This window comes from Bufo bufo, chromosome 5 (genome assembly GCF_905171765.1).
Source record: "Bufo bufo chromosome 5, aBufBuf1.1, whole genome shotgun sequence".
Classification (NCBI taxonomy): domain Eukaryota; kingdom Metazoa; phylum Chordata; class Amphibia; order Anura; family Bufonidae; genus Bufo; species Bufo bufo.
Genome location: NC_053393.1, coordinates 538,441,719 through 538,466,893, shown reverse-complemented (window position 1 = coordinate 538,466,893; position 25,175 = coordinate 538,441,719). Strand labels below are relative to the sequence as shown.

Genomic DNA, 25,175 nt, shown 5'->3' with positions numbered 1-25,175 from the left:
TAGAGTTAAACCTTTAATATCATTAGGCTTTGTGCATTTTTTTTTCTTTTCATTTAGAATGGTCTTATCTTTGTTTTTTTTTTGTTTTCCCAATAGGTTTCATAGATCATGTGGATACTTAGGGTCTAATAGAAAAAAAAAATCCAAAAATACCCCTGTAAAACCAGTCTAGGTCTATCCTATAGGATTTGTTGACTTGACTTAATTGCTTTCTATGTTTCATTTTTTGGTTTTAAGAAATGTGAAAGTTTTGTAGACACAAAATGGGTGGATGTTTTTGGAATATTGACATTGGGTTATCTGTGTATGTATACCGGTAGAGGACAGGCAGATCGATTCTTGTCTATACACTCGACCACCAGCGTGGGTAGGGGAGGAGGGTTGACGCGACTCCGACTTGTCCTTTATATATGGCCAGTAAGTTTTTGAATAGCTTGTAGTCATGCACCTGTGTACTATGACCACTATATTCTGGTAGAGCATGGATTAAACAGCATTGACTCCGAGAGCTGCAAAGTTCTTGGTAAGTTCCCTTCGATAAATTGGAGAAGATAATTTGTACCCCAGAGTATTACCCATTGTATTTAGTATCCGTCGTTACCCTCTAATGTAATTAAGCAGTAGCAGAATTATTTTTTTTTTCCTTAGTAAGGTTCGGCATGAGAACTACCAAGGGCTAATATTACAAAAAGTTTTGGAATTTTGAGCATTTTTGTCGTTTTGTCCATTTTGTACCATTGTGTAGCAATCATATGGTTGTAGTTTTCTTACTTTTTGGGGCTTAAAACATACTAAACATTTTCACAAACTGTTGATGCATGCGGATAAGTTTAATGATTTGGGGTATTTCACCCAAGCAGATGTTGAAGGATGAATTCAAACACAGTGCAATTGTTGCAGAAATCCGTGCAGAAACAACCCCATTCACACATGGGCAATTAATTTGCAGGAATTTTCTGCGACAAACCTGCCTTGTGCTGACATAACCTATTGATTCTCTGTGAAAATATCAACATCTTATCGGAGGCAAAGGTTCCGCTATTGAATTATTATTTTTTTAAGTCTGACTCATGATGAGGGAGCATTGCATAGTTATGATATATCGTGATGCTTGGCTTAGCTTTAGCCCAATGTCATATCTCTACAGGAAGTTATTTTGGGTTGTTTGGTCAAGTTGGGAAGTTTTTTAGTATGAGCAGAACATAAGGTGTCCAAAAATTTACCAGTTATGTGGCCATTTCAACCATTTATAGAGTGATGGTATTGTAGAAACCGGATGTCCAGTTGAGGGGAAACTACAACTCTCTTCCACTGGCATTGGAGAGTCCTTCTGAAATCACATGTGTAGTTTTTGTAGCAATTTTTGATGTTTTTTATTTTAAGCCAAAGCCAGAAGTGGTTTTAAATGGACTGGAAATATAAAGGGAAGGACTAAAACTTTTCCTTCCTGCTGGATCCACTCCTGGCTTTGGATCAAAAACTGTATCGAAACAACATGTCTTTCCAGCCTTCATGGAAACTTCTGCCACTGAAAATCAGCTTTAGATATCTGAATGGGGTTCTGTCTGCATCAAACTCATGGGCTTCTACAAGCTCCATTCAGATGAATAGGAAAAGCCAGTACAAATCTGTCCTGTGAGAATATTGCAGGCTCCAGACCAGGTCCACAGTGACAAGAGGTTGCTTTTGACTGATGCACATCTGCCCAGAGCTAAAGATGTATCTGTACATCATACAGAATGAGCGTCCCAATAATATTGCAAGGCTCATCTGATCAGGGGTGTATCGTAACTCATGTATCATTAGGCTCTATATGTTTTGTTACTTGGAATATTTTATGTACATATTAAATAGTAACATTGTATCCATTTCTAACTGAAGTGTGAAGCTCATGCAGGTGACGATGGATATGGTCCTAGTGATCATTTGGTCTACTGGCCAACAGCAAGTTCCTGGAGCCATACTTTATGGTGGTCCTGTACTACGTAGTTCTATCAGCCAGAAGATTGACCAGCCATGAATTAGTTTTATTTTCCCATGAGCTGGATGTCTATTGCCCATATTTTGTCACAATGTATCATCATTGGTAAGGTTGGAAAAAGTCCACAAAGCAACATGTAATCTACGTAACATTTCTGTTTTGTTTTTTCTTTTGCTGCTTTGTGCTTTATACCACCCCATTCCAGAAATAAATGATAATATGATCCCCTCCCCCATAGGAAACATGTTTTGGGGGAAAAATAAATGCATGACTAAGGCTGGCCATGCGCATCTACAGTCCATTGCCAGATCCAGGTAAATTTGGTGAGATCTGAAGAGAATCTGATGTTCTTGGGGTGATACACATAAGACTTTGTGGCCATGCTCTTTTGGCTGACAGATATTCTTCCAGACACTGATGCTTGGCTTGCCTAGTGTGCATGTGTTCTAAGTGGGGAGAAAAAAATAAACTACTGTTGGTGGCTTATCTCCTCTGAGGACACAGGGATCGGACATGTCAAACCCAACTGCCTGATCCTTCTTTTCCCGACACATACCATTGAGGTAGAGTTATGAGGCCCCCACACACATTAGATAGTCAGCCGGTGCCGCTAAAATCAGTGTCTTCACCTAACATTATTTTCAAGCATATGACCACCTTGGCATTACCCTAGTTTGGAGACTGGTAGTATATCAAGGGGTTACCCAAACCAAATGATCCCTTTAAGCAGAACATTTCCTACAGTGACGTTTTAAAGGAATATTCATCCAAGTCTTAAAGCTTCCTTAGAACAGTCTTCTAGGACTGAGCACTAACCCATTAGATATTGCTGTGCAGGTGATTGCATTCTGTTGTACCCTGTTGTCAGCTCTTTCAGGCTAAGGAGAGCGTCTAGGACAGACGACTAGAAGCTACTGCTTCCTGTTATGAAGAGTAGAGACAAACGACTAAATATAGTGCAGAAAACTCCCTAACCCCTATGACAACTACTTAGTCCCTACTTATACTGGCTGCTCCTGTTCTGACCCCCGTGATGACTGCTTTGTCCCCACTTCTGATATTGACTGCTCCTGTTCTGACCCCCATGATGACTGCTTTGTCCCCACTTCTGATATTGACTGCTCCTGTTCTGACCCCCATGATGACTGCTTTTCCCCACTGCTGATATCGACTGCTCCTGTTCTGACCCCCATGATGACTGCTTTGTCCCCACTGCTGATATCGACTGCTCCTGTTCTGACCCCCATGATGACTGCTTTGTCCCCACTGCTGATATCGACTGCTCCTGTTCTGACCCCCATGATGACTGCTTTGTCCCCACTGCTGATATCGACTGCTCCTGTTCTGACCCCCATGATGACTGCTTTGTCCCCACTTCTGATATTGACTGCTCCTGTTCTGACCCCCATGATGACTGCTTTGTCCCCACTGCTGATATCGACTGCTCCTGTTCTGACCCCCATGATGACTGCTTTGTCCCCACTTCTGATATTGACTGCTCCTGTTCTGACCCCCATGATGACTGCTTTTCCCCACTGCTGATATCGACTGCTCCTGTTCTGACCCCCATGATGACTGCTTTGTCCCCACTGCTGATATCGACTGCTCCTGTTCTGACCCCCATGATGACTGCTTTGTCCCCACTGCTGATATCGACTGCTCCTGTTCTGACCCCCATGATGACTGCTTTGTCCCCACTGCTGATATCGACTGCTCCTGTTCTGACCCCCATGATGACTGCTTTGTCCCCACTTCTGATATTGACTGCTCCTGTTCTGACCCCCATGATGACTGCTTTGTCCCCACTGCTGATATCGACTGCTCCTGTTCTGACCCCCATGATGACTGCTTTGTCCCCACTGCTGATATCGACTGCTCCTGTTCTGACCCCAATGATGACTGCTTTGTCCCCACTGCTGATATCGACTGCTCCTGTTCTGACCCCCATGATGACTGCTTTGTCCCGACTTCTGATATTGACTGCTCCTGTTCTGACCCCCATGATGACTGCTTTGTCCCCACTGCTGATATCGACTGCTCCTGTTCTGACCCCCATGTTGACTGCTTTGTCCCGACTTCTGATATCGACTGCTCCTGTTCTGACCCCCATGTTGACTGCTTTGTCCCGACTTCTGATATTGACTGCTCCTGTTCTGACCCCCATGTTGACTGCTTTGTCCCCACTGCTGATATCGACTGCTCCTGTTCTGACCCCATGATGACTTCTTTGTCCCCACTTCTGATATCGACTGCTCCTGTTCTGACCCCATGATGACTTCTTTGTCCCCACTTCTGATATTGACTGCTCCTGTTCTGACCCCCATGATGATTACTTTGTCCCCACTTCTGAAATTAGCTGCTCCTGTTATAATGCTACTCTGTAGTATTATAACCTCTTTCATATTCCTTTAAATACATATTCTCCTGTCCCCGGATGGCTGGTGTTTACTAAGATGAAGTTTGACTTTATTTATTTTTTCTCCGGGCAGAAGGGTGTGACACTAAGGTGAGTGGGTGGTGGGAGCGCGAGGTTCATGGTGAACTTCTGTGAGTGTTTTTGTGAATGGAGGCAGAACTCCAGTCCTGCTCGCTTGTCTTGAGAAATTGCATCGGATCAGCTGTCTCATTCACTGGCAGAACGAGTGACTCATACATCTTCTGTCTTCTTTGGCTGCAGGTCATTGTTACAGTGGATAGAGCTCGTTTTAATTAAAACATTAACCCTTTCCTTATCCGTCTCTCTTTTCCGCAGCCACATGCAATATTTTTTATAAATTTTTTTGCTACCCAGGCTGATACACTTGCAAATTTTTTTTCGAGACGTCTCTTGTCAGGAGTCTCTCTTTGAAATCTCCATTATGTTTCCTTGATTCTGTTGATTTGGTAAAAAGCGTGACATCTTGGGGGTGGGTTGGAACTGGCACGTCGATGTTAATACAGCTCCCATCTCCTCCTCCGCACCCGCTAATAATAAAGCGAAAACAGGCTTCCGATTTTATCTCCAAATAGCTATTAGCACAGGACTGTATGATGGTTCTCAGCGAGAAACCATCCATCCCTACACTGTAGATACATTGAGATACATGTATCAGGTGCCGGAGGTGGATGGCAGCACTTGTTACATTGTATATGATGTGTGAAACTTAGTTTTATCTTCTATCTATCTATCTATCTATCTATCTATCTATCTATCTATCATCTATCTATTTATCTATCTCCTATCTATCTATCTATCTATCTATTATCTATCTTGTTTTGTCATCTCATATCTGATGGTCTGTTCTGTCTGTCTCTCTTTCTTTCTATCAATCTGTCTGTCTGTCCATCCATCTCATATCTATCTATCTATCTATCTATCTATCTATCTATCTATCTATCTATCTATCTATCTATCTATCTATTATCTATCTATCTATCTATTATCTATCTATTATCTATCTATTATCTATCTATCTATCTATCTATCTATCTATCTATCTATCTATCTATCTATCTATCTATCTATCTATCGATCTACCCAGAGGTTCACCTAGCCTTTCTTCTGCCTAAGGTGAAAACTGAAATGGTCTCTCCCCCCCTCCAGTGCCAATTTCTTAACCTAACCCCTTTGCCACAATGAAAGCGCTCATTGCCCATGCCCCTTCCTGGTGCTCACCTGGCCTCATTGGTGGTGCACCCCTGGATCTATCTATCTATCTATCTATCCATCCCATTCTGGCAATCCTAAGGGTCCCCAGCTCTGAGACCCCCCCCCCTCCCCTCGTTTGGGGACGCCGGTATGGATGTCGCTTTTTTGATGTTTGGCCCGCAGTACATCTATTATTAACTCTTCGTGGTCTGTAACGTTAGAGAAGATCGGGTCTTGGCGAGTCCACAGGGTGATGGCAGACGCCCACAGGGAATGTTGCTAACTGTTTGATTGGCAGCCGTATTTTTAACTATTTATGGCCTGATCATCGTAGAAACAAAGTGATGGCGCACAATGAAAGGAGATAATTACTGGGAATCTGATGTCTAAGGTTTCCCATCAGTGGACGCAGGGGTCGGGCTGGTGGGATCAGGAAACATGGCTACAAGGCCTACACCCCCGGGTTCTACTTGGATCCCCATTTCTGGGCCCTGGAGATATGTGATAGAAAGAAGCCGTTGCATCAGTTTTCTAGAACTGTACAGTCATCCCCCGGCTGATAACAGGGACAATAGACTGAATCCACTCCTACAGAGAGAAGATAGAGTCTGGCTGCAGATAAGAAGGGGTTAATCTGCCGCTCCTCTGCTTTTTCTTCTCATTATGGTGATTGATGGCTGTGTAATCCGAGGATGATGGAGCAAGGAGCATTTGGCAGCATTAACTCTGCCTGTGCCATGGACATACTAATGACTTGTTTGCATTACTCGGATCTGTCATTCAGGTGCTCAGTGGCATTTCCCAAAAATGTCATTGTGGATTAAATCAGTTTTTTGTTTAACATTTGTATAACTTTATTAACATTAAACACTTTGTTTTTGTTTTTTTTACATTAATCCAAGTATTTTAAGTCTAGAAAATTGTATCAATCTCGGAAACATATTTGCCTTTTTAGATTGTATCATATATGTTCTGCAAGCTGTTGTGAAACTACAACTCCCAGCAGGCTCTGACAGCTGCAAATATGTATCTCCCCTTCCCCTGACACTCTTCTCTCTTTATCTCTACACCTCTCTTTACACTTCTCTCTACTTCTCTATCTCTACATTTCTTTATCTCTTTAGGCCTTTTTCTCTCTACACCTCAATCTCTGTCTATACTCCCCTCTCTCTATCTTTCTACACCTTTACTTCTTTATACCACTCTATACACCTCTCTACACCTCTCCCTCTCCTTCTACACTTCTTTTTCCTTCTACACCTCTTTCTCTCTCCCTCACCTTCTACATCTTTCTCTCCTCCATAACCCCTCTCTCTCTTTCTCTCCTTATACTCCTCTCAATCTTTATCTCCTTCTGCTCTTCTCTCTATTTCTGTCTACACTTCTCTCTCTCTCTCTCTCTCTCTCTCTTTCCTTCTACTCCTCTCTATTTCTCCATCTACACCTCTCTCTCTTTCTCTCTACATATCTCTTTCTCTCCTACTCCTCTTTCTAGTTCTCCTTCTACTCCCCTCTCTCTCTTTTTTCTTTCTCTCTCTCTCTCTATTTATCCTTCTACACCTTTCTCGCTTTCCCTCTCTCTCTCTCTCTTTCTACTCTTCTCTCCCTGTCCTTCTACTCTCTCTATTTCTCTTTCTACTCCTCTCTCTCTCTCTCTCTCTCCTTCTACTCCCCTCTCTCTCTCTTTCTTTCGCTCTCTTTCTTTCTCTCTCTCTCTTTCTACTCTTCTCTCTCTGTCCTTCTACTCTCTCTTTTCTCCTTCTACTCCTCTCTCTCTCTCTCTCTCTCTCTCTCTCCTTCTACTCCCCTCTCTCTCTCTCTTTCTTTCGCTCTCTTTCTTTCTCTCTCTCTTTCTACTCTTCTCTCTCTGTCCTTCTACTCTCTCTTTTCTCCTTCTACTCCTCTTTCTTTCTTTCTTTCTCTTTCTACTCTTCTCTCTCTCTATTTATCCTTCTACATCTTTCTCTCTTTCTACTCTTCTCTCCCTGTCCTTCTACTCTCTCTATTTCTTCTTCTACTCCTCTCTCTCTCTCTCTCTCTCTCCTACTCCCCTCTCTTTCTTTCTTTCTTTCTTTCTTTCTTTCTTTCTTTCTTTCTTTCTTTCTTTCTTTCTTTCTTTCTCTCTCTTTGTACTCTTTTCTCTCTCTGTCCTTCTACTCTCTCTTTTCTCCGTCTACTCCTCTCTATTTCACTACTTTAAATCCAGGTAACTTTCATCTTCCAGTCTGAACTCTGGGTAAACATTTTCAATTAGATGTTTCCAAAAGTTTTCCATTCTTCTGTATCTATTCCTTTGGACTTTCTGGAAACTTTTGGCCGTGTACCTTCCGTGGCGACCTCCATTGGATACTTCCATAGCGACATCTTGTAGCGCTTACAGCAACAACATTTGTAACATTAATGAGCAGCACAATGACCCTTTATATTACTGTCTGAATATCCAGCGATTCTATCCGATTGCTCGCCGAAACAAAGCACAATGGGCTGTTGTCCACAGGCCACAATCAGACGATTCAGTGCCGGCCGGGATCTATAGATGGATGGAGCGCTGCTTGTGTGTGATTTGTCATGTACTGTGTGTATTGTACAGAGACCCAGAGAAATATACAGATGTAGCAGAGCTGAGTTGGTCATTCCTGTGTATTGTGATAACGTTGTTCTATGTGAAACCACAGATAAAACATTGGCTTGTGTCTGATGACAAACTCTGCTCTGCAACATGTGAACATTTTTCTGCAGAAAATTAACATTTGTCCATCAGTCTGTCCACACAGGATGAAAGCCGTGGTGTTTCCTTAGTAGAAATCCGGGGTTAAAAGCCCATGCAAACAACCGTAAATGTTTTGCGGTCCGCAAATCGTGGATCCGCAAAACAAAGATACCGACCAAGTGCATGTTGACATATTTTTTTTTTTTACACCTGTGGAAATGTCCTATTCTTCTCCAAAAAACAGACAAGAATAGGACATGTTGTATTTATTTATTTTTGTAGGGTAACGAAATGGACATCACACGGTCTGCTGTCTGCAACTTCTGTGCCCCATTGAGACGTGTGCGTCTATGTATAGAAGTGCGTGTACACGTGTGCGTCTATGTATAGAAGTGCGTGTACACGTGTGCGTCTATGTATAGAAGTGCGTGTACACGTGTGCGTCTATGTATAGAAGTGCGTGTACACGTGTGCGTCTATGTATAGAAGTGCGTGTACACGTGTGCGTCTATGTATAGAAGTGCGTGTACACGTGTGCGTCTATGTATAGAAGTGCGTGTACACGTGTGTGTCTATGTATAGAAGTGCGTGTACACGTGTGCGTCTATGTATAGAAGTGTGTGTACACGTGTGCGTCTATGTATAGAAGTGTGTGTACACGTGTGCGTCTATGTATAGAAGTGCGTGTACACGTGTGCGTCTATGTATAGAAGTGCGTGTACACGTGTGCGTCTATGTATAGAAGTGCGTGTACACGTGTGCGTCTATGTATAGAAGTGCGTGTACACGTGTGCGTCTATGTATAGAAGTGTGTGTACACGTGTGCGTCTATGTATAGAAGTGCGTGTGCACGTGTGCGTCTATGTATAGAAGTGTGTGTACACGTGTGCGTCTATGTATAGAAGTGCGTGTACACGTGTGCGTCTATGTATAGAAGTGCGTGTACACGTGTGCGTCTATGTATAGAAGTGCGTGTACACGTGTGCGTCTATGTATAGAAGTGCGTGTACACGTGTGCGTCTATGTATAGAAGTGCGTGTACACGTGTGTGTCTATGTATAGAAGTGCGTGTACACGTGTGCGTCTATGTATAGAAGTGCGTGTACACGTGTGCGTCTATGTATAGAAGTGCGTGTACACGTGTGCGTCTATGTATAGAAGTGCGTGTACACGTGTGCGTCTATGTATAGAAGTGCGCGTACACGTCTGCGTCTATGTATAGAAGTGCGTGTACACGTGTGCGTCTATGTATAGAAGTGTGCGTACACGTCTGCGTCTATGTATAGAAGTGCGTGTACACGTGTGCGTCTATGTATAGAAGTGCGTGTACACGTGTGCGTCTATGTATAGAAGTGCGTGTACACGTGTGCGTCTATGTATAGAAGTGCGCGTACACGTCTGCGTCTATGTATAGAAGTGCGTGTACACGTGTGCGTCTATGTATAGAAGTGCGTGTACACGTGTGCGTCTATGTATAGAAGTGCGTGTACACGTGTGCGTCTATGTATAGAAGTGCGTGTACACGTGTACGTCAATGTATAGAAGTGCGTGTACACGTGTGCGTCTATGTATAGAAGTGCGTGTACACGTGTGCGTCTATGTATAGAAGTGCGTGTACACGCGTGCGTCTATGTATATACTGTATTCACAAATGTAGATAGATGTCCATGTATTTAGGAGTATGTTTATGTGGGGTGTATGTGTGCACATATATATATATTTATGAATTTGAGTCACCATATGGATAAGTATATGTGTATTTTTCTGTCTGCCTATCTCTTTTATCTCTCTCTATCATCTCTCTATTGCTATCATCTATACCTCTTTATCTGTCTCTTTCTGTCTCTCTCTCTGTGTGCCTCTCTCTGTCTCTCTCTTTGTCTGGCACGCTCTGTCTGTCTCTCTCTCTATCTGTCTCTCTCTGGCATGCTCTCTCTCTCTAGCATGCTATGGCTCTATCTCTCTCTCTGTCTCTGTGTGGTGTGTGTATCTCTCTCTTTGTCTCTGGCATGCTCTGGCTCTAGCTCTCTAGCACGCTCTGGCTCTCTCTGGTGCTCTCTCTGTCTGTGTGTCTCTCTCTCTGTGTCTCTGTCCTTTCTCTCTGTCTCTCTCTGTCTCTGGCACTCACGTGCTCTCTCTCTCTCTGGCACTCACGCTCTCTCGCGCTCTCTATCTCTGGCACTTGCGCGCTCTATCTCTCTCTCGCATGCTTTCTTTCTCTCTCTCGCATGCTTGCTCTCTCTCTCTCTCAATCTTTCTGACATGCTCTCTCTCTCTCTGTCTCGCTCTCTCTCATACTGCTATCTCCTATCACTCTATCTGTTGCTGTATCTGTCTATCATCCCCCCTATGCACTATTCACTATTATTTGTTCTTACTTCATTTTTACCTTTCTTATATATTTTCTTTCCTCTTTTTACAGCTCAAGTGCCGGACAACGATGAGCAGTTTGTTCCAGACTACCAGGCTGATAACTGTAAGTACTCGCCGCCTCCATTACTCTGGTCCCCTACGGGTTGGACCTTCTGAGTTTTCTTAGCTGATTGCTTGTATTGTAAGTCATCTAGTGGAGTTCAGAAATCTCCGCTGTAGCATTTACGTCTCATCACTATGTTTGCTTGGACAATTGGTGGATTTAGCCAATTTGGGTTGGTCTGCTAATGTATTCGGTTTACCTACAGCCCTATGTGAGGCCACAGATATTGCACTATAATGTCAAGGGGACCTGTGCGCATAGTCGGCACTGCTGCATCTACCTGCTTTAGGCCTCCTGCACACAAACTGTTTTTTTTTTTTACTTTTCCATTCCGTTTTTTTAATCTATTTTTTTGCGGACTCATTTCAATGGGTCCGCAAAAAAAAGACATGGAAGGTACTCCCTGTGCATTCAGTTTCTGTACGTTTGTATTTCCATTCCTCAAAAAAATAGAACATGTCCTATTATTGTCCGCATAACGGACTGTTCTATCAAGGGCAAGCGGTTGCGTTCCGCAAAAAAAGTAATGTACATGGACGTCATCGGTATTTTTTGCGGATCCGTTTTTTTGCAGACCGCAAAATACTGAAAAAGCCAAGAGGCCTTAGATTGAGCATTTGCTGCAGTTAGTCTTGTACAAATGGCCTGGTTCCTGTGTATATGTTCTTATCTGCAGATTACAATTGGCTGAAGCATACAAACAATAGAGGAAGCTTCACCGTGAAAATGGACATGCAGGACTTTTTAGTCCAGTGGCTTTCGCCGTGCACCGCCGTGCTGCGCCGGAGCTCCGCCCCCGTCCCCATTATAGTCAATGGGGACGGAGCGGCGGTCCGGCGGCACGGCGAAATAGCGGAAGGACGGATCCGACATGGTGAACAGCCTGTCGGATCCGTCCTGCCGTAAGTGTGAAAGTAGCCTCAGCATTGCCAAAGCAAGTGGGAAAAAATTTGGTGGGGTTGGGGGATGGGGACATATCCAGGGTGGGGGTATAGGAGTCCAGTGTATATCAGGCTCCTCTCAGTCTATGGCAGGCAGTAATATATATTGTGCTGCTGTGGCCGCTGTGTTCTCCTCTTCCCCCAGCAGTATGGAGAGTCTCTCTTCCTCCTCCATGGAGGTGAAGTCTGGGCAGAGATCAGACAGTCTCCTGAAGTCAGTCTCCCTCACTGCTGAGTATTTGGGGCACCGCAGCAGGAAATGAGCCTCATCCTCCACGGCCTCCTGGTCGCACTGCTGGCACAGTCTGCTCTCCATGTACAGTACCTCTATCGGTGACGCCCGGATTCAATGAGCAGGCTGTGGGCGCTCAGTCTGTAGCGGCTCAGGATCTGTCAGTCTCTCGGATCTCGGATTGGGGAGTTTCTCCAGATATGGGGCCGGTTTGTACTCCCTCTGCAGGCTCCGGTATACTGTCAGCTTCTGGGATGTTCTTATGTCGTTCCTCCAGACGCTGATATACTCCTCTTTGTACTTGTGTATCTATCTATCTATCTATTATCTATCTATCTATCTATCTATCTATCTATTATCTATCTATCTATCTATCTATCTATCTATCTATCTATCTAACTAACTAACTCCTATCTAATACTATCTAATATATATATTGTCCTTCGGTATAACTGTATCCTATACTTAATCCTATGTTACTCACTTTAATACATTGTCACCCCGCCATTACCTTTTTCAAAATGAAGGCCCGTTGGCGGGTTACATTATTGGGCAGCGCCTATCTCCTCCCATCATTATAATGGAGGCTGCTTGCTGATGGTCTCCAAGTGACAAGAGCTGCATATTTGTTCATCTCCACCTTGGAGAAGAGGCGGTGAGCGGCCAGAGTTGAGGGTCTTGTTACATTCCCCTCCCAGCACTTCCTATTGTAACACTGTCTATAGTCGCTGACCATATGGTGCCATGCGTGAGAGGTGACTACAGCTCAGGGCTGGAGAGTTCCTCCTTTTCCACCACATCAAGGAGTCTTGAAGGATCTTCTTTGCAGCTTAAATGATTATTTTATTGCCGGAGTTTGTGGTTGTGCTTTAAATCCACATTTATTTTCAATGCTCCGCTGTGAATTACTGTAATAACTTCAATTGTCCTGCAACCTGTACAAAGTTCTTGTGGTTGCTGCGTATGTAGCAGAGTTAAGCTTGTCTAATGCAGCAGAGCTGAGTCTACATTTTATATCGCCATACAGATGTAACAGAGCTGGAGTTTGTCATTTGTCACAACTTGCAAAGCAAACCTAGCAGGGCTGAGTTTGGTTTTCGGTCATGCAGGTGTAGCAGAGCTGAAGTTGTCACTGCTTATTTTTGTACAGCAGCAGGTTTACATGCATTCCTATGGAAAACTGCAGATAGGGTATAATTATACCGATGTAACAGCAGAGTTGAGTTTGTCAGAGTTCCATACATAAGCTATTACTTGTAGTTTTGCATTATAGAACGTCACATATTATTAAAGGGTTAATTGACTAATTCAACTCTGCTACATCTGAATATATATATTATACCCAGATCACATACAGAGGAGATATCTGGTCACCTTGTCATTCATTCTAGTGAAGCATGCTGGGGGTTGTAGTTTCAGCAATGATGATGAGTGTCAGGCTGCTGGTCACTGCTATAGGGCGCATTCACGCGACCGTAGTGTTTTGCGGATCCCCAGAACACGGATACCGGCCATGTGCGTTACGCATTTTGCGGCCGTCCCTATGATAGAACCGCCTATTCTTGTCCGCGATTGAAGACAAGAATAGGACATGTTCTGTCTTTTTTTTTTTTTTTGCGGGGCCGCGGAACGGAACTACGGAGGCGGACAGCACACGGTGTGCTGCCCGCATTTTTTGCGGCCCCGTTTTGAATGAATGGGTCCGTACCCTTTCCGCAAAAATGCGGAAAACGGATGCGGAACCATTCATACGGCTCTCTGAATGAGCCCATGTAGTGAGGGTTATTCATCCCTGCTCCGTATTCCAATCGCGTATGGGGGTCCCTTTTAAGATTATGCCAGGATCGTGGACACAGAATCCAGAATTCTAGCGTCATCATGTCCCTTCCTCTCCTTGGGAATGGCCCCAATGACCTTCAAAATCTTATCAATCCTACTCTCTAGTGTCAGTTTGCACTGCAGCTTGGTGTTCTATTCATGAACCAGGAAGCTCAGGATGAGTGCTGTTGCATATAGTGATAATGCATTTTTCCCCCATTAGATTTCATATTTGTAGCTGTAAATAATAGTCTTCTGGAATAGACCTTTCAGTATGTTTTCTAGGTGATGACTATTGTTGCTAATTGGCATCTTGAGGGTGGTTCCGTTCCCCCCTGTAAGTGCTAATTACCTGCAGCCCAGGTGGCGTACAGTTTGCTTTCTGTCAAACACAGCTCGGCCATTAATATTTGTGGGGACCGTTGAGGTTTGCATGAGCCCCATTGTGTGCACTCGCAGGCCTGGTTCTACCATTACAGCTGTCATCCATTACTTGTACATACATGGAGAAGCTCTATAGATCGTGCCTTGCACTTTGTTTCTTAAAGGGACAGTAATCTTGGAATTGTAGGTATATTCACACGCAATGCTTCTGTAGCTTTAAAGATTCGATGCAAAAAAATATATATAAAAAATGTGAGGATTTGGTAAGGAAGGGAGGTTTTGACACTCCACAAGCGGACACCACTAGTCAAATGCCAGGGAAGATCAATCATCATTAGGATTTCTATAGAAAAGAGATCAGTGAGATCAAGTAGATCTGAAACCTTCGGCGCTCCATCTGCTGTGAAACTACAGCTCCCAGCATGCCCACTTACTTGGCAGTTATTGTAGCTCCCATAGAAGTGAAAGGAGGATTCTGGGAGTTGTAGTTTCTGAACAGCCTGAGTGTCGGAGGTTGCTGATCCCTGTATTAGACCCTCCTTGTAACAGCACCCCTAGTGGTGGGAATAGGAATATGCACTGTACTAATAAACGTACACATTTGAATCATTACATAAAGTGGTGTAAAAAAAAAATATAAAAAATTAAAAAGTAACAATTAAAATAAATGTTGAATATAGTGACATTTCAGAAGTTTCACATTTGTTAGCCCCGACCTCTCTGTATTTGTCCTGGAGTTCTGTCTTCTGGTGACCTCAACTGTATTGTATCTACTAGGAAGGAAGGTTTCCAAAGAAGAGAATCTAAAAAAAACACTGCAAGAAAGAAATGAGCAAATCACAAGTTATATAGAGTGGATACATTATCACTTTGTGAACATCATCAGTAAGAGGCTGTAACCACCTATAAGCTATACGCGGGGGTCGCTCGCTGCTGCCGATTCCATACATGATTATGCAGATGTATTCATGATGTACCTTCTTACATTTACAGTACAGGGAGGTAAAAAAAAAATGCATATATTTAAGCTTTCTGGTGTGAATAAATACAAATCTACCAAAGAAACTGTCGCATTTTAAAGCTGATGCTCATTTGTAGTTTATCTCCAAGCCATAAGATTCATTCATTATAACGGGTTCAGTGTAAAAAGAAAATGAACACGTTGTAAATATTATGATTCTTTTAATTTCATAATTAATGATAATATAAGAGTGATAACTAAACATTGCAGCAAATTTTTGCAACTTTACAGACTAAGGCTACATGCAGACGAACGTATTTTGTTTCCGTGTCCGTTTCCTTTTTTTTGCGGATAGGATGCGGACCCATTATGTCCGTTCCGTTGCCCCGAAAAAAATATATAATATGTCCTATTCTTGTCCGTTTTGAGGACAAGGATAGGCATTGTTACAATGGATCCGCCAAAAAAATGGATGACATACGGACCGCAAAACATATACGGTCGTGTGCATGTAGCCTAAGTAGAGAGAATTATATCTACAATAATATTACCCTCATGTACAAGAATATAATTACTATAATACTGCTCCTATGTACAAGAATATAACTACTATAATACTGCTCCTATGTACAAGAACATAACTACTATAATACTGCTTCTATGTACAAGAATATAACTACTATAATACTGCCCCTATGTACAAGAATATAACTACTATAATACTGCCTCCTATGTACAAGAATATAGCTAATATAATACTGCTCCTATGTACAAGAATATAACTACTATAATACTGCTCCTATGTACAAGAATATAACTACTATAATACTGCCCCCTATGTACAGGAATATAACTACTATAATACTGCTCCTATGTACAAGAATATAACTACTATAATACTGCTCCTATGTACAAGAATATAACTACTATAATACTGCTCCTATGTACAAGAATATAACTACTATAATACTGCTCCTATGTACAAGAATATAACTACTATAATACTGCTCCTATGTACAAGAATATAGCTGCTATAATACTGCTCCTATGTACAAGAATATAACTACTATAATACTGCTCCTATGTACAAGAATATAACTACTATAATACTGCTTCTATGTACAAGAATATAACTACTATAATACTGCCTCCTATGTACAAGAATATTACTACTATAATACTATCTCCTATGTACAGGAATATAACTACTATAATACTGCCTCCTATGTACAAGAATATAACTACTATAATACTGCTCCTATGTACAAGAATATAACTACTATAATACTGCTCCTATATACAGGAATATAACTACTATAATACTGCTCCTATGTACAGGAATATAACTACTATAATACTGCTCCTATATACAGGAATATAACTACTATAATACTGCTCCTATGTACAAGAATATAACTACTATAATACTGCCTCCTATGTACAAGAATATAACTACTATAATACTGCCTGCTATGTACAAGAATATAACTACTATAATACTGCCTCCTATGTACAGGAATATAACTACTATAATACGGCTCCTATGTACAAGAATATAACTACTATAATACTGCCTCCTATGCACAAGAATATAACTACTATAATACTGCTCCTATGTACAAGAATATAACTACTATAATACTGCTCCTATGTACCAGAATATAACTACTATAATACTGCTTCTATGTACAAAAATATAACTACTATAATACTGCTCCTATGTACAAGAATATAACTACTATAATAATACTGCTCCTATGTACAAGAATATAACTACTATAATACTGCTCCTATGTACAAGAATATAACTACTATAATACTGCCTCCTATGTACAAGAATATAACTACTATAATACTGCTCCTATGTACAAGAATATAACTACTATAATAATACCTCCTATGTACAAGAATATAACTACTATAATAATGCTCCTATGTACAAGAATATAACTACTATAATACTGCCCCCTATTTCCAAGAATATAACTACTATAATAATGCTCCTATGTACAAGTATATAACTACTATAATACTGCTCCTATGTACAAGAATATAACTACTATAATAATACCTCCTATGTACAAGAATATAACTACTATAATAATACCTCCTATGTACAAGAATATAACTACTATAATAATACCTCCTCTGTACAAGAATATAACTACTATAATACTGTTCCTATGTACAAGAATATAACTACTATAATACTGCTCCTATGTACAAGAATATAACTACTATAATACAGCTCCTATGTGCAAGAATATAACTACTATAATACTGCTCCTATGTACAAGAATATAACTACTATAATACTGCCTCCTATGTTCAAGAATATAACTACTATAATACTGCTCCTATGTACAAGAATATAACTACTATAATACTGCTCCTATGTAGGAGAATATAACTACTATAATACTGCCTCCTATGTACAAGAATATAACTACTATAATACTGCCTCCTATGTACAAGAATATAACTACTATAATACTGCCTCCTATGTACAAGAATATAACTACTATAATACTGCTCCTATGTACAAGAATATAACTACTATAATACTGCTCCTATGTACAAGAATATAACTACTATAATACTGCTCCTATGTACAAGAATATAACTGCTATAATACTGCTCCTATGTACAAGAATATAACTACTATAATACTGCTCCTATGTACAAGAATATAACTACTATAATACTGCCTACTATGTACAAGAATATAACTACTATAATACTGCTCCTATGTACAAGAATATAACTACTATAATACTTCTCCTATGTACAAGAATATAAATACTATAATACTGCCTCCTATGTACAAGAATATAAATACTATAATACTTCTGCTAAGTACAAGAATATAACTACTATAATACTGCTCCTATGTACAAGAATATAACTACTATAATACTGCCTCCTATGTACAAGAATATAACCACTATAATACTGCTCCTATGTACAAGAATATAACTACTATAATACTGCTCCTATGTACAAGAATATAACCACTATAATACTGCTCCTATGTACAAGAATATATCTACTATAATACTGCTCCTATGTACAAGAATATAACTACTATAATACTGCTCCTATGTACAAGAATATAACTACTATAATACTGCTCCTATGTACAAGAATATAACTACTATAATACTGCCTCCTATGTACAAGAATATAACTACTATAATACTGCTCCTATGTACAAGAATATAACTACTATAATACTGCTCCTATGTACAAGAATATAACCACTATAATACTGCTCCTATGTACAAGAATATAACTACTATAATACTGCTCCTGTGTACAAGAATATAACTACTATAATACTGCTCCTATGTACAAGAATATAACTACTATAATACTGCTCCTATGTACAAGAATATAACTACTATAATACTGCTCCTATGTACAAGAATATAACTACTATAATACTGCTCCTATGTACAAGAATATAACTACTATAATACTGCTCCTATGTACAAGAATATAACTGCTATAATACTGCCACCTGCAACAGTGGCTGTTTAGATTTTTTGTTGGCTCCTGATTGCCGTATCATTTTTGTGAGTTGCATTGTTTTTTAGAGATACTTGTTTAGTGCGTGGGTGAAACCGCATTTCTTTTCATGTACTTCTTTATGAGGAGTCATCTGGAATCACTTCTGTCTTGTATAAAGGAGCAAAATATAATTTGTGACTAATGCTGCCATCCTATAGAGGAATTGTTTTCATTGGGCAGTTGTTCTAATGTTTGCCACAAGCTGGAGCATGTAGTATTTCGGAATGTGAGTGTGCGCGCCCGAATCTTGGCATCGCATGGGGCTGTCACTTCTTGGCAGTTAATACATAGAGCATGTGAATATGTGTAATTCATATCATGTTATCATTTGTCAGAGCCCATTGCCACTGCCCATATACCATCTCCCAGAATGCCACCGGCTGAGGGTTACATTTTTTCTCTGCTCTAATTTATAATCGTTGTCCAAACTCCGAATAGAGAGACTCAAGTGTTTCCGAAATGTCTTTAGTGTAACATGATGTAAATAATTTATCAACTATGATGTTTGTCATGCAAATGATATGGGTGATTGTCAGCTCCAGCATAGAAGACAATAAGTTTTACACTTTTTTTTTTCTGTATTTTTTTCCCCCCTCCAAATCTCAGTTCTAGCTAGAAACTATGCAATGTAAAAAAAGAAACACAAACGCTACAATATAAAGGTACCGTTGATGTCCTTATTCAATTATTATTAATTATTTTGCTAAATGGAACAATCAAGACCTTTTAAATACAATGATAGGAGTTCTATAGGATACTTAGAAAGTTGCAGTAAATGGTTAAAAAAAAAACACATTAAAATAGCTAAATAGATATTCTTTAAAGTGAATATCCAGGTTTTTAAGATAACTCTGTGATCACCACTGCCTCTATGTTTCCCATCTGTTGTATGGTGATTGATCGCAGAGGCCAGTGATTGGTTGCATGAGTGTCTCTCTGCCCCTTCTCTCTCTGCCCCTCCTTCTCTCTCTCTGCCCCTCTCTCTCTCTCTATCTGCCCCTCTCTCTCTCTCTGCCACTCTCTCTCTGCCCCTCTCTCTGCCCCTCTCTCTCTGCCCCCTCTCTCTCTCCTCCCTCTCTCTCTCTATCTGCCCCTCTCTCTCTATCTGCCCCTCTCTCTCTATCTGCCCCTCTCTCTCTCTGCCCCTCTCTCTCTATCTGCCCCATTCTCTCTGCCACTCTCTCTATCTCTCTCTGACCCCCTCTCTCTACCCCACCTCTCTCTCTCTCTGACCCTTCTTTCTCTCTCTCTGACCCTTCTCTCTCTCTCTCTGACCCTTCTCTCTCTGATCCTTCTTTCGCTCTCTTTCTGCCCCACATCTCTCTCTCTCTCTCTCTGACCCCCTCTCTCTCTGACCCTCTCTCTCTCTGCCCCCTCTCTCTATCTGCCCCTCTCTCTCTCTGCCCCTCTCTCTCTCTCTGCCCCTCTCTCTCTCTATCTGCCCCTCTCTCTGCCACTCTCTCTATCTCTCTCTGACCCCCTCTCTCTACCCCACCTCTCTCTCTGACCCTTCTCTCTCTCTCTCTGACCCTTCTCTCTCTGACCCTTCTCTCTCTGACCCTTCTCTCTCTCTCTCTGACCCTTCTCTCTCTGATCCTTCTTTAGCTTTCTTTCTGCCCCACATCTCTCTCTCTCTCTCTCTCTCTCTGACCCCCTCTCTCTCTGACCCCTCTCTCTCACTTCCTCTCTCTCTGACCCCCTCTCTCTCTCTGACCCTCTCTCTCTCTGCCCCTCTCTATCTGCCCCTCTCTCTCTGCCACTCTCTATCTCTCTCTGACCCCCTCTCTCTACCCCACCTCTCTCTCTGCCCCCCCTCTCTCTCTCTGCCCCTCTCTCTGCCCCTCTCTCTCTTTCTGCCCCTCTCTCTCTATCTGCCCCCTCTCTCTCTATCTGCCCCCCTCTCTCTGCCACTCTCTCTATCTCTCTCTGACCCCCTCTCTCTACCCCACCTCTCTCTCTGCCCCTTCTCTCTCTCTCTCTCTCTCTCTCTGACCCTTTTCTCTCTCTGACCCTTCTCTCTCTCTCTCTCTCTCTCTCTGACCCTTCTCTCTCTCTCTCTGACCCTTCTCTCTCTGATCCTTCTCTCTCTCTGACCCCCTCTCTCTCTCTGACCCTCTCTCTCTGACCCCCCCTCTCTCTCTCTGACCCCCTCTCTCTGTGTCCCCCTCCCTCTCTGCCCCTCTCTCTCTATCTTCCCCTCTCTCTCTGCCACTCTCTATCTCTCTCTGACCTTCTCTCTCTGCCCCTTCTCTCTGACCCTTCTCTCTCTCTCTGACCCTTCTCTCTCTCTCTGACCCTTCTCTCTCTCTCTGACCCTTCTCTCTCTGATCCTTCTCTCGCTCTCTTTTTGCCCCACATCTCTCTCTCTGACCCTTCTCTCTCTGATCCTTCTTTCGCTCTCTTTCTGCCCCACATCTCTCTCTCTCTCTCTCTCTCTCTCTCTGACCCCCTCTCTCTCTGACCCCCTCTCTCTCTGACCCTCTCTCTCTGACCCTCTCTCTCTGACCCCCTCTCTCTCTGACCCCCTCTCTCTCTATCTGCCCCTCTCTCTCTCTATCTGCCCCTCTCTCTCTCTATCTGCCCCTCTCTCTCTCTGCCCCTCTCTCTCTGCCCCTCTCTCTCTCTCTGCCCCTCTCTCTCTCTATCTGCCCCTCTCTCTGCCACTCTCTCTATCTCTCTCTGACCCCCTCTCTCTACCCCACCTCTCTCTCTCTGACCCTTCTCTCTCTCTCTGACCCTTCTCTCTCTCTCTCTGACCCTTCTCTCTCTGATCCTTCTTTAGCTCTCTTTCTGCCCCACATCTCTCTCTCTCTCTCTCTCTGACCCCCTCTCTCTCACCCCCTCTCTCTCTGACCCCCTCTCTCTCTCTCTGACCCTCTCTCTCTTTCTGCCCCTCTCTATCTGCCCCTCTCTCTCTGCCACTCTCTATCTCGCTCTGACCCCCTCTCTCTACCCCACCTCTCTCTCTGCCCCCCCCTCTCTCTCTCTGCCCCTCTCTCTCTCTCTTTCTGCCCCTCTCTCTCTCTATCTGCCCCCTCACTCTCTATCTGCCCCTCTCTCTCTGCCACTCTCTCTATCTCTCTCTGACCCCCTCTCTCTACCCCACCTCTCTCTCTGCCCCTTCTCTCTCTCTCTCTGACCCTTTTCTCTCTCTGACCCTTTTCTCTCTCTGACCCATCTCTCTCTCTCTCTCTGACCCTTCTCTCTCTCTCTCTCTCTGACCCTTCTCTCTCTCTCTCTCTCTCTCTGACCCTTCTCTCTCTTATCCTTCTCTCTCTCTCTGACCCCCTCTCTCTCTGACCCTCTCCCTCTGACCCCCTCTTTCTCTCTGACCCCCTCTCTCTGTGTCCCCCTCCCTCTCTGCCCCTCTCTCTCTCTATCTTCCCCTCTCTCTGACCCTTCTCTCTCTGACCCTTCTCTCTCTCTCTGACCCTTCTCTCTCTGATCCTTCTCTCGCTCTCTTTCTGCCCCACATCTCTCTCTCTCTGACCCCCTCTCTCTCTCTGCTCCCCCTCTCTCTCTGCTCCCCCCTCTCTCTGCTCCCCCTTTTTCTCTTTCTCTGCCTCTCTCTCTCCCCCTCTCTCTGCCCCTCTGTCTCTCTCTCTGCCCCTCTCTCTGCTCCCCCTCTCTCTCTACCCCACCTCTCTCTCTCTTTACCCCACCTCTCTCTCTGCCCCTTCTCTCGCTCTCTTTCTGCCCCACCTCTCTCCCTCTCTGACCCCCTCTCTCTCTCTGCCCCTTCTCTCTCTCTCTGACCCTTCTCTTGCTCTCTCTGACCCTTCTCTCACTCTCTCTGACCCTTCTCTCCCTCTCTCTGACCCTTCTCTCACTCTTTTTCTGCCCACCTCTCTCCCTCTCTCTCTCTGACCCCCCTCTCTCTATCTACCCCACCTCTCTCTCTGCCCCTTCTCTCTCTCTCTCTCTGCCCCTTCTCTCTCTCTGACCCTTCTCTCTCTCTCTCTGACCCTTCTCTCTCTCTCTGACCCTTCTCTCGCTCTCTCTCTGACCCTTCTCTAGCTCTCTTTCTGCCCCCTCTCTCTCTGACCTACTCTCTCTCTCTCTCTCTCTCTCTCTCTCTCTGACCCTCTCTCTCTCTCTCTTTCTCTTTCTCTCTCTCGCTCTCTCTCTCTCTGACCCCTCTCTCTCTCTCTCTCTCTCTCTGTCTCTCTCTGATCATATATTGGTGTCCACCTAGTTTGGCCATAGTATGAATAATCTCCTCCATTAAAGACACTTACGGGTGAAATCTAACAAGGAACTGAGGGGTCGGGTTGCACCAGGTTACTAACTACTTTTACCCTAGACAGAAAATACTGCTCACTTACAGAAAATCAATTAGGTAGTCTAGGATTTAACACAATATCCTTCTCCTATCATTAGCAGGATCACCTTTGCCCTTAACCAATTTTACAGCTGCAGAGTTGAGCCAAATAAAGACCATCTGTCTTTTTCTGTCTTCTGTAATCTGCCGCTCCACACTTGCTGCATATGGGAAGTGACAAAGGTAATATGTAAAGTGCACTTGTTGCCCGTGCCCTGGAGGCAGCCGCTCTCGGGGCTGAGCCTTTATTGAGTAGCCTTCGGCCTGTCACATTTTGCTGAGGGTGTCAATGGGGCATAAGGCATCAAACGCCTCATTTCATCTGTTCTGTGGTCGCCTTCATTCTGTGCTGAATTTTAAAATGGATATTTAGTATTTTTGTTTTTTGTTGCTGCACTTGTTTAAAATTTTTAAAATAAAACAAATATAAAAGAAATGTGAACATTTTTGTTACATCCGATATTTTTACGTTATACATGATATTACGAAAACTATTGTATAAAATAGATATTTTTGTTCCATTTTTGCTATACTTTTTGAAAGAGAATATAGAAAATTCCACTAAATTAGCAGCAGACTTTGCATTAAAATTTGCAAGTGAGGTTGGTGTTGTATACTTTCTATGACTGTCTCTTTCTCTAACCCCTACTATAATGAGGAGTGCCGGAGGCTGCGGGACAGTGTTTGGCAGTTCCTAGAGTAGGAACGACTACGCCTTTTTTTAATTGTGATGCCAACTATGCACTTTCAGTGGTACAAATAGCTAACCTGATTTTACTATGCTCTATCTATTCCAAAAGGCTGTATATGGGTAGGAAATAGGTAACCGGCAGTCCTTAGTAATATTTACCCTGAAGATGAGCCATCACCAGAAGTATCTGGCAGCAGTATATTCTCTTCTACCCATTGATAACACATGCATATTTGGGTGAGCATGCATGTGTTTTCCCTGAGGCAGAAGTTTATGTGCTATAATTATAACTTTCCTAGTTGCAACAAAGTTGCATGTCGACTTTGTTGCCACCTTCAACTTTTGCAAAACATCTCAATTACAGTTTCCTCCTTTAGGCCTCATGCACGCGGCCGTTGTTTTGGTCCGCATCCGAGCCGCAGTTTTGGCGGCTTGAATGCGGACCCATTCACTTCAATGGGGCGGCAAAAGATGCGGACAGCACTCCGTGTGCTCTTCCTCATCCGTTGCTCCGTTCCGCGGTCCGCAAAAAAAGTATAACATGTCCTATTCTTGTCCGCGCTTTGCGGACAAGAATAGGCAGTTATATTAAAGGCTGTCCGTGCCACAAATTGCGGAATGCACACAGACGCCATCCGTATTTTGCGGATCCGCGGTTTGCAGACCGCAAAACACACAACGCTCATGTGCATGAGGCCTTACTCTGATGAATCCCAGGGACAGGCCAGTCTTCAGTGATATAGCCAGTTGGTTCCTACCCAGAAGCAGAAACAGTCCCACATTGCTGAGGTGGTTCTGTGCTCCAGGGTCCCATGTTGCTATGGTAATAGCGTGCTCCAGGGTCCCACGTTGCTATGGTGGTAGCGTGCTCCAGGGTCCCACGTTGCTAAGGTGGTCGCGTGCAACAGGGTCCCACGTTGCTAAGGTGGTCGCGTGCTCCAGGGTCCCAGGTTGCTAAGGTGGTCGCGTGCTCCAGGGTCCCACGTTGCTAAGGTGGTCGCGTGCTCCAGGGTCCCACGTTGCTAAGGTGGTCGTGTGCTCCAGGGTCCCACGTTGCTGAGGTGGTTCCCTGCCCCAGGGTCCCTTCTTGCTGAGGGGGTCGTGTGCTCCAGGGTCCCTTCTGGCTGAGGGGGTCGTGTGCTCCAGGGTCCCTTCTTGCTGAGGGGGTCGTGTGCTCCAGGGTCCCTTCTGGCTGAGGTGGTCATGTGCTCCAGGGTCCCTTCTGGCTGAGGGGGTCGTGTGCTCCAGGGTCCCTTCTGGCTGAGGGGGTCGTGTGCTCCAGGGTCCCTTCTTGCTGAGGGGGTCATGTGCCCCAGGGTCCCTTCTGGCTGAGGGGGTCGTGTGCTCCAGGGTCCCTTCTTGCTGAGGGGGTCGTGTGCCCCAGGGTCCCTTCTTGCTGAGGGGGTCGTGTGCCCCAGGGTCCCTTCTTGCTGAGGGGGTCGTGTGCTCCAGGGTCCCTTCT

At 43.4% G+C, this 25,175-nt stretch overlaps 1 protein-coding gene across 1 annotated transcript in view; it reads left to right on the top strand.

Moving 5' to 3' along the window:
* The window catches only part of ETV1 (ETS variant transcription factor 1), a 65,055-nt gene that overhangs the window by 5,647 nt on the left and 34,233 nt on the right, over positions 1–25,175 (top strand). The window contains exon 5 of the mRNA XM_040431286.1: positions 10,742–10,795. Coding sequence (XP_040287220.1) covers positions 10,742–10,795 — 54 coding nt within the window. The remainder of the gene's footprint in view (positions 1–10,741; positions 10,796–25,175) is intronic.